Source organism: Leptopilina boulardi, unplaced genomic scaffold (assembly GCF_019393585.1).
Source record: "Leptopilina boulardi isolate dan_hultmark-lab unplaced genomic scaffold, ZJU_Lbou_2.1 LbouV2_361, whole genome shotgun sequence".
Classification (NCBI taxonomy): Eukaryota; Metazoa; Arthropoda; class Insecta; order Hymenoptera; family Figitidae; genus Leptopilina; species Leptopilina boulardi.
The window spans coordinates 140,875-150,870 of NW_026137931.1; the positions used below are offsets into that span (position 1 = coordinate 140,875).

Genomic DNA, 9,996 nt, shown 5'->3' on the forward strand with positions numbered 1-9,996 from the left:
TTCTTCAACTCAGATTTTAAACCTTGGAACATTAATCTAATATTTTGATGAGTCTTGCAGACGCATACATTGTGACACCCATTTCTATTTGCCAAGATACATTCTTTGGGTCGCAGTTTTGAGAATTTCGATAAACTGATTTTATCATCCGGAAATTTTTCCTTAAAGCTTGATTACAAGTCTTTCAGATCATAAAGTAAAAGCTGTTTTTGAACATTTATTCGACCTTCATCTAATTTAATAGAAATACAGTCTTTTTTCCCCGGCATTATTCGACTGTTTTCTTCTGACAAGTAAAAATCTTTAACCTTTTTTACGATTTCAGGATTTAGAGGTCGACCTTTTTTCTTGTCAGGGCGAGATTTGTATCCTTTTGTTAGTCTTAATTTTTTTGCGCGAGATGCCATGCGGCGGGAAACATTAAAATGAGCCCGTATTTGCCGAATACTCAATTCTATTAGAAGAGTCGATAAAATTTCTAATTTTTCATGAGAATATTTTGCTTCCAATAACGCATTATTAATATCATGAATTAATTGTTCGCTGATTATTATCGGTTTAGGTTGCATCACTTTTTTAATTAGATTAGAAACAGTTATTGCTTCAACATAGTTTTCTTCAATGTCTAGTTTTTGTCGTTTCACTTTGCGATCTGGTGTGACATATTCATGAAGAATTTTTTGAACTTTTTTAATTTTTAAATCTCGATCCACCGTGCAAAACTCACATGTAGAATCCTTTATATTGTCATCTGTTTATGCAAAGAATTTTATTAGATACAGTTAAAATGATAAATAAATAAAGAAATATATAAAGATATTTTAATTCATAGAATTAACATTCATAGCTCTATATAAAATAGCTCTTGGTTAATTTCGATAAAGCTGAATCAGAAAAGACGTTACTCTAAGATTAGCTAAATTTTAATTTACCTGTTAAAAAGTAATTTATAATAAAGTAATAATTTCTAATTATAAGATATTAATATAAATTTTACCTAATTCTTCATCTGTACTATCAGATCCAATTTTCATTTTTGTATCTTCGGAAACGATTGGGAAAGTTTTTTTAATTTCAACTTTTTCATTACTTAAAGTACGCCTACAAGAATCGCATACATATAGCCCAATGAGGGAACTAAACACAGATTTCCAATTATTTGTAACACATTTTAACTTTTTGTAAACTGAATTATGTTTTGATTTTAACAATGGATTACAGCACTTATTAGTCGGTGGCATTTTGCATTTAAAGAATGTGCAATTCTTGAATATACACAACGTCCAAACTTAATTGCTTAACATACACAAATATTTACATGGAAAAACTGTTATTATAATAATCACAACACAAACAATAAATTTTGTTTAAAAACACGTTTTCACTGGAAAAAAGTTTTTTAAATTATGGAAACAGTATTCAGTGAATAAAGTGGCACTTCAAGCGCTTGACGTGTCCATACTTGTTTTGCGCGGAGGAGCGGTATAGAGACGTGCAGCGCGGCAGAAAAAACGCTCTAACTTTGTTAATAATCGCGATCCACTAAATTTCAAAACGGTTATCGAATCCTTATAAAATATCCTTTACAATAATTTTTATGTCAACTTTCTACGTGGATGAGAACATTGTTTTTTTTGCTTATAAACAATTATTTTTGCAATAACAATTATTGAAATTAAACAATTTAAAATTTTTATAATTTTAATTCAAACTATATTATTTTCTAATCACGCATACCAAATTTTATAAATGCACACTGTTCCACGATATCCATTTTTTAATAAAAGACTGCAAAAAGATTCAGTTGTTTATAACTAGGGGAAATCAATTTTTTTTAAAAATCCTTTACGCCAGTTAATTAACTCATTCTTACGTTCTAATTTTGTATATTTACAAGTTCATACAAAAAACATGAAATTTGGCTGGTACACTTCAGGAATTTTGACTCAGCTAATTCATCAGAAGTCATCTTGTCAACAGCTATAATTGATATGATTGATAGTCGTAGAATAAAATATCCTTGTAGAGTATTATTAGATAGTGGATCGCAACCTAATATTATGACGTTATCTTTAGCTAAAAAACTTAAATTGCAAAGACAGAAATTAACATCCACTATCGAAATGGTAAATAATCAGGAGTTAAATACATGTGAATATGTTGTTGCAACGTTTCAATCTAGGTTTTCGAAATTTTCTGCCAAACTTACTTTCCTTGATCTTCCTCAGATTACGAGCAATATCCCATCCTCTACCTTGAATAGAAAATTATTTAACATTCCTAATCACATATAGTTATCAGATCCTGACTTTGACAGACCATCAAGAGTTGACGCACTTATTGGAGCTGAATTATTTTATGACCTTCTTTACATGGAAAGAATATCTCTTGCTCTTCCTCGTACTTCTTTACAGAATACAAAACTGGGAAGGATAGTCACCGGCCGAATTAATGATCATTCATTTGGAAACAGGTTTTCTTGCAACGTTATTAGGGATCCTCTTAGTTTACAATTAGAAAGGTTTTGGAATTTGGAAGAGGTTCCTGATAAACGTCATTTTTCAGCAGAAGAAGAAGCCTGTGAAGATCATTTCCAGCGTTACACTCATCGAGAATCATCAGGTCATTATCAGGTATGTTTGCGTTTTAACAAAAAGCAGCATCTTTTGGGATCGTCGTATGATACAGCTCGAAGAAGATTCTTTATTCTTGAAAGAAAACTAGAAAGAAATGGTCAAATAAAAGAAGAATACCACAAATTTATGAGAGCCTATGAAGAATTGCAGCATATGGAACCCGTCGGATCAGATGATCGTTCTGGATATTATTTACCTTATCATACAGTCATTAAGGAATCAAGCCTGACTACAAAGTTAAGGGTCGTGTTTGATGCATCTGCAAAAACAAGTACCGCTGTATCTCTCAATCAGGCAATTATGGTGGGAGCAACGATCCAAGACGGAATCTTCGAGTTCATGTTAAGATTTCGATCACATTTAATCGTATTAACAGCTGACATCGAGAAGATGTACCGGCAGTTCTGGGTGCATCCTGATGATCGTAGATATCAAAAAATTTTATGGCGTTTTGACAGGAATAGTCCCTTGATCACATATCAGCTGAAAACCGTTACTTGTGGTACATCGGCTGCACCATTCTTGGCCACGAGATGTTTGAAGCGTTTGGCGGATGATGAGAGGCAAAACTTTCCTGAAACAGCTAAAACACTGGAAGAAGACTTTTATGTGGATGATATTCTCACCGGGAAGGATACTCTTGAAGAAGCCAAACAATTACGGGATGATATTATCAAATTGACTGAAGGAGCAGGACTGACGTTGTGCAAGTGGAACTCAAATCATCCAGCAATGATCGGTGATCTTGATGATTACTCGAGAACTTCTTATCAGATCATAGGTAGAGATCAAACCTCCCGGACATTGGGATTGGGTTGGCATGCTGTAGAGGATTCATTAAGGTTTGAGATTATCAACAAGGCTCAAGATGATGTAGTGACCAAGAGAATAATTTTATCTCAGATTTCTCAACTTGATGATCCTCTTGGAATAATAGCTCCTGTGATCATGTTCGCTAAGATACAAATACAAAATCTTTAGAAGCAGAATTTGGAATGGGATAGTCCTGTTCCCGCAGAATCACTGGCGAAGTGGAGTGGATTCAAGGATCAGCTGATATTGTTGAACGAATGGAAGATTCCCAGATCAATCAAGATCTTTGACTTAGATCATTATCAGATTCATGGATTTGCAGATGCCAGTTAGAAAGCTTATGGGGCGTGCATCTATGTTCGTTCGTCAGATGGATGCAAGCATTCTACTATGTTGCTGTGTGCTAAGTCACGTTTCTCTCAGGTCAAAATCGTATCACTGGCAAGATTGGAACTATGTGCTGCACTATTATTTGCAAGACTATACAAGGCTGTTAGGGGATCATTAAAAATGGAATTTGTTAGCTCAACCTTTTGGTCAGACTTAACTATAACATTAAATTGGATAAAGACAGCACCTCATCGATTGGATACATTTGAAGCAAACAGGGTTGCTGAGATTCAAAGTATGACGGATTCCTGTACCTGGAGATATGTACCAACGAAAGAGAATCCTGCTGATAGCATATCTCGAGGACAAACACCTGTGGAATTTTTGGCTAATGATCTATGGATCAATGGACCGATTTGGTTACAGAAGGAAGAGTCGGATTGGCCAGAATCTCTTGTTGATCATGAGGAAATCATTGAGAGTGATGAGACTGACAATCGAGTACGAGTCAACACAATCAACCACAAAAATTTTAACTTGTGGAATTTATATTCTTCTTGGACAAAGTTGACTCATGTGGTTGCTTATTGTTTTTGTTTTTTGAACAGAAGACTTGGAATGACCTACAAATCCAGAATATTGATTACGAGGGAGATCCAGTTTGCATCAAAGCGAATTGTTCAGCTCGTTCAACTTGAGACATTTCCAGAAGAAATTTCCAGGTTATCCAATCAACGATCAATTTCGAAATCTTCGAAAATTCTCTAGTTATCACCATAATTGGAGGATGGAACTTTGAGGGTCGGGGGGAGACTTACGAACTCCGACTTAGACGATGGACAAAAATATCCTATCCTATTACCCAAGATCCATCCTGTTACGGATTTGATTATTCGCAAAACGCATAAGAAACTGATGCATGCCGGCATCAACACCACATTGTACGGAACTCGCAAAAAATATTGGATTGTAGATGGTAGATCCATTGTCTTAAAAATTGTACACGCGTGCATAAAATGTTGTAGACCGAACCCGAGAGAGATTTCCTATACAATGGGTAACTATCCAAAAACGAGAGTAACTGTAAGCGAACCGTTTGAGCATACAGGCGTTGATTTTTGTGGACACTTTTTTAATAAAGAAAAGAATTTTAGAAATAAAAATAAAATAAAGGTATTTGCTGCGGTATTTGTGTGTTTAGCGACAAAGGCAGTGCATATAGAATTGGCTAAAGATTTGTCCACGGAAGCGTTCTTAGCATGGTTACGACCATTTTTTAGTAGACGTGGAAAAGTAAAATAATTAAACTCCAATAATGCAACGAATTTTGTAGGAGCAAGCAGAGAGCTAAGAGAACTTCACGGCATGCTGAATTCAAGTAAAGCTACCGACCAAATTCAGGAATTTTTAGCTGATCGTGAAATTGAGTGGAATTTCATTCCACCTCGAACTCCACATTTTGGTGGAATTTGGGAGGCAGCCGTGAAGTCCTTGAAGCATCACATGCGTTGGGTGATCGGAGAAACACTGTTCACTTTTGAGGAGTTATACACATTTATGTGTGAAATCGAGGCAATTTTAAATTCGCGTCCGCTCACGTCGATATCAACTGATCCAAACGACAACCAGGCGTTTGTGCCTGATAGCAAAAATGACAGGGCATTTTTTAATTAGTAAATCATTGTTAACTATACCACATGTAGATTATTCGAAAATTGCTACGAATCGGTTGTCATCATGGCAACACATCCAAAAATTAAAATCAGATTTGTGGAAGCGGTGGCAACACAAATATTTGAATGAATTGAATGTAAAAAAATAAATGGTATAAGGGAGAAAATGAGAATATAAAAATTGGTACTTTGGTAACTTTAAGGGAAGAGAACTTGCCTCCGCTCCGATGGGCATTAGGTAGAATTTTGTAATTAAAGAATTTTAGGCCATTTCCATCACCACAAATATTTAGTTTATTTTATACATAAACAACGTTTCGGCAGCTGCCGCTACCCTCATCAGGTTTACAAAAAAAAATTTTTTTTTTATTACACTGAAAATTAATTTTTAATAATTTAGTTTTATATAAAGTGTTTGTATTGTATCTAGAAAAAGTTAGTACTTACGTAATTGAATTTTTTAAAATATAAATGAGAAAAGAGAGGTTAATTTTGACATCTCTCTATTCATTATTTTTATGTCGAATTTCTATTGAGAATAGTATTTTATTTTTAAAAGAAAAGTTTTATAAAAGTAAAAAGTATTTTTTTTTTCTTTAGTCATTTTTTAATAAAAAGAATTAAAATTATAAAAGATAAATGAGGATGGTTATTACCATCTTTATATAGCAGACACTTGCTGCATTACTATAGAGTAATATATAAACTATAGAGTGTTTAGATGCTGATATTGTAGGATACTGTATTAATTCACGTTATTTAAAAAACCTTGATAGATATTGCCTAATTTCTCTATATCTGTTTTGAAATTTATTGAATTTTTTTCTTTTGCTATATATATCATCTCTAGGAATTTTCTTTTATGATAGTTTGGTTCTGTGTTCAAAATTGTTACTTTATTAAAGTCAAAATTATGTTTATTTTTGGAAGCGTGTGTAGCTAAGACTGTATTTGTTTTTTATTTTTAACATCTCTAGTGTGTTCTGTTATTCTAGTTTGCAAATATCTTAATGATTCTCCAATGTATACATTATTACAGTTAAGACAGGGTATTTTATATATGGTGTTAATTTGATGTTTTTTTCTACTTTATCTTTTGTTGAATATAAAATATTTTTTTGTATTGTATTTTCAATAGCATGGACTATTCTTATATTAAATTTATTGAAAATGTTATAATATAATAAAAAAAAAAAAATTTTTTTTTGTAAATCTGATGAGGGTAGCGGCAGCTGCCGAAACGTTGTTTATGTATAAAATAAACTAAATATTTGTGGTGATGGAAATGGCCTAAAATTCTTTAATTACAAAATTAAACCACATAAAAAGTTCATCTAATTAAAATTATTGGCCTTAAACAAAATACAATTTTTCTCTTACACGCGACATGGAAGAACATAACCTATCAACAATCTCAATTCTGGATCTTCAACAACAATCTCCTCAACAAATTTCGGAAATCAATATCCATATTCAATATGTCAAAAATAAATTACATTTTTTTGAAAACAAAATAATAGCTAATACCTCAAACGTATTTTTCAATAACATTAAAAATAACCAAAATATTACTCCTAATAATTTCCAAAGTAAAATAAAAGAAAAGTCAATCAATAAATTTAATAATATAGTTAATAAACAAGAATATTCCGTAAAAACAGATATTGATAATTCGCTGGTTAATAAAAGTAACATAAAAATTCCTCATAATATAAAAGAAATTTTAAGTCTTGGAGGAAAATTCGCAATTCCTTATACTAAAGAGAACTATCCCCTTCCAAAAATTATTACCAATATTGAAAATGCTATTTATAACATACCTAGTAAAACAAAAAATTCAATTAGAAACAGCGTCTTATACTGGGTTCAAAATTGGTACTTAAAACAACCTAAATTAACTTTTAAACAACTACAAATAGAAAAAAAATAAATGAAACAAAGCAATTTTTAAAAAATAATCCCAATTTAATCATTACAACTGCAGATAAAAGTAACAAAACAGTTATTCTAGAAAAACAAGATTACAATAAAAAAGTATTAGAACTGTAACAAGATGATAATACTTACATTAAACTTAAAAACAATCCCACTGCAAAAATACAAAACACTTTAAAAGATTTAACTGACTCATTGTATAAAAAAACCTCATAAATGAACATACTAATAAATTTCTAAAATGCACTAATGGTCTAGCACCAAAATTCTATATTCTTCCAAAATTACATAAAAACAACTGTCCTGGAAGACCAATAACATCATTTATAAACTCACCGTTATATAATTTATCAAAACTTTTAGCAAACACCTTACAGAAAGTGGTTATAACAAATGAATATAGTATTAAAGATAGTTGGACATTCAAAAAAAAAATTGACAACATTTTTATTCCTGACAATTTTACAATAATCTCCCTTGACGTTGTTTCTATGTATACTAATATATCATGGAAACTAATTAAAAAATGTATTAAACGCAGATGGAAAGACATACAACCTTACACAACTTTAAATATGGACGATTTTATAGAAGCAATGACGCTATGCTTAGAAAATTCTTACTGCCAATTTCAAGGTGAATTTTATCAACAAACCTTTGGACTACCCATGGGATCCCCCATTAGCGCCGCATGCGCAAACTTAGTCATGGAATATTTAGAAAAGAAAATTTTGAAAAATATTAAATACAAAATAATTTTTTACTATAGATATATGGATGATACTTTAATTTGCCTACCTAAAAATAAAATAAATAGTTTTTTTGATAATTTCAATTCCATTAATGAAAAAATAAAATTTACTTTCGAAGAAGCAACAAACAATAGGATTAATTTTCTGGATTTAACATTATATATAGAAAAAAATAAAATAATCACAAACTGGTTCAGAAAAGCAATATGGTCAGGTCGATACATAAACTACGATTCTGAACATTGTTTAAAATACAAATTAAGTGTTATCATTGCTTTAGTCGACCGCGCAATTAAATTAGCAGATAAAAAATTCCATAATGAAAATCTTAAAATCGTTAAAGAAACACTTTTAAAAAATGGTTTTCCAATTAACATATTACAGCAAAAAATTAAAGAAAGATACAATTATCTAATACATAATAATAAAAATTATACTCCACCTAACAATGAAAATATCACAACTATTTCACTACCATATATTAAAGATCTTGAGAATGTCTTTTATAACATTTTCAATAAATTTAATATAAGAATAGTCCAATCAATTGAAAATACAATACAAAAAAATATTTTATATTCAACAAAAGATAAAGTAGAAAAAAACATCAAATTAACACCATATATAAAATACCCTGTCTTAACTGTAATAATGTATACATTGGAGAATCATTAAGATATTTGCAAACTAGAATAACAGAACACACTAGAGATGTTAAAAATAAAAAACAAATACAGTCTTAGCTACACACGCTTCCAAAAATAAACATAATTTTGACTTTAATAAAGTAACAATTTTGAACACAGAACCAAACTATCATAAAAGAAAATTCCTAGAGATGATATATATAGCAAAAGAAAAAAATTTAAATTTAAATTTAAATAAATTAATTTCAAAACAGATATAGAGAAATTAGGCAATATCTATCAAGGTTTTTTAAATAACGTGAATTAATACAGTATCCTACAATATCAGCATCTAAACACTCTATAGTTTATATATTACTCTATAGTAATGCAGCAAGTGTCTGCTATATAAAGATGGTAATAACCATCCTCATTTATCTTTTATAATTTTAATTCTTTTTATTAAAAAATGACTGAAGAAAAAAAAATACTTTTTACTTTTATAAAACTTTTCTTTTAAAAATAAAATACTATTCTCAATAGAAATTCGACATAAAAATAATGAATAGAGAGATGTCAAAATTAACCTCTCTTTTCTCATTTATATTTTAAAAAATTCAATTACGTAAGTACTAACTTTTTCTAGATACAATACAAACACTTTATATAAAACTAAATTATTAAAAATTAATTTTCAGTGTAATAAAAAAAAAAAATTTTTTTGTAAACCTGATGAGGGTAGCGGCAGCTGCCGAAACGTTGTTTATGTATAAAATAAACTAAATATTTGTGGTGATGGAAATGGCCTAAAATTCTTTAATTACAAAATTAAACCACATAAAAAGTTCATCTAATTAGGTAGAATTGTTGAAATAATTCCTGGGGATGACAATGTGGTTAGAGTCGTAAAGGTAAAAACCGAAGAAGTTATATTTATTCGTGGTGTCAAACGTGTTTCTCCTCTTCTGGGAATTGAGTGAGTATGAATGATTGAATGGAGCATTCAAGGGAGGCAGTATGTCGCTTCGCAAGAATGTGATCGAGACGTGGCGACCTCTGACAAAATTTGATTTCTAATATATTATATTAATTTGATAATTAGATGGATAATAGCTTTGATAGAAGTAGGAACACAGCGGTGTTGTCTAACCGAATTTTAATTGTAATTAATTATTGACGCGTCCTGTTTTTTAAAAACTAATTTTCTTTGTAAAATAATGTTATAAAGTGG

The 9,996-nt window shown here is 30.6% G+C and overlaps 1 protein-coding gene across 1 annotated transcript; it reads left to right on the top strand.

Moving 5' to 3' along the window:
- Window positions 1–1,991: 1,991 nt before the first annotated feature.
- On the top strand, window positions 1,992–3,739 carry LOC127286465 (uncharacterized). The gene is made up of 3 exons (XM_051312896.1): window positions 1,992–2,126; window positions 2,295–3,586; window positions 3,655–3,739. Exons 1-3 carry the CDS (start codon window positions 1,992–1,994, stop codon window positions 3,737–3,739), a joined length of 1,512 nt encoding a protein of 503 aa, XP_051168853.1.
- Window positions 3,740–9,996: the final 6,257 nt, after the last annotated feature.

Bases quoted from the DNA above. Each gene is read 5' to 3' on its own strand.
- LOC127286465 (XM_051312896.1), top strand. From the start codon at position 1,992: ATGATTGATAGTCGTAGAATAAAATATCCTTGTAGAGTATTATTAGAT. The intron at 2,127-2,294 runs GTAAATAATCAG...AATCACATATAG, and splicing joins TAACATCCACTATCGAAATG to TTATCAGATCCTGACTTTGA. The intron at 3,587-3,654 runs GTTCGCTAAGAT...CTGTTCCCGCAG, and splicing joins ATAATAGCTCCTGTGATCAT to AATCACTGGCGAAGTGGAGT.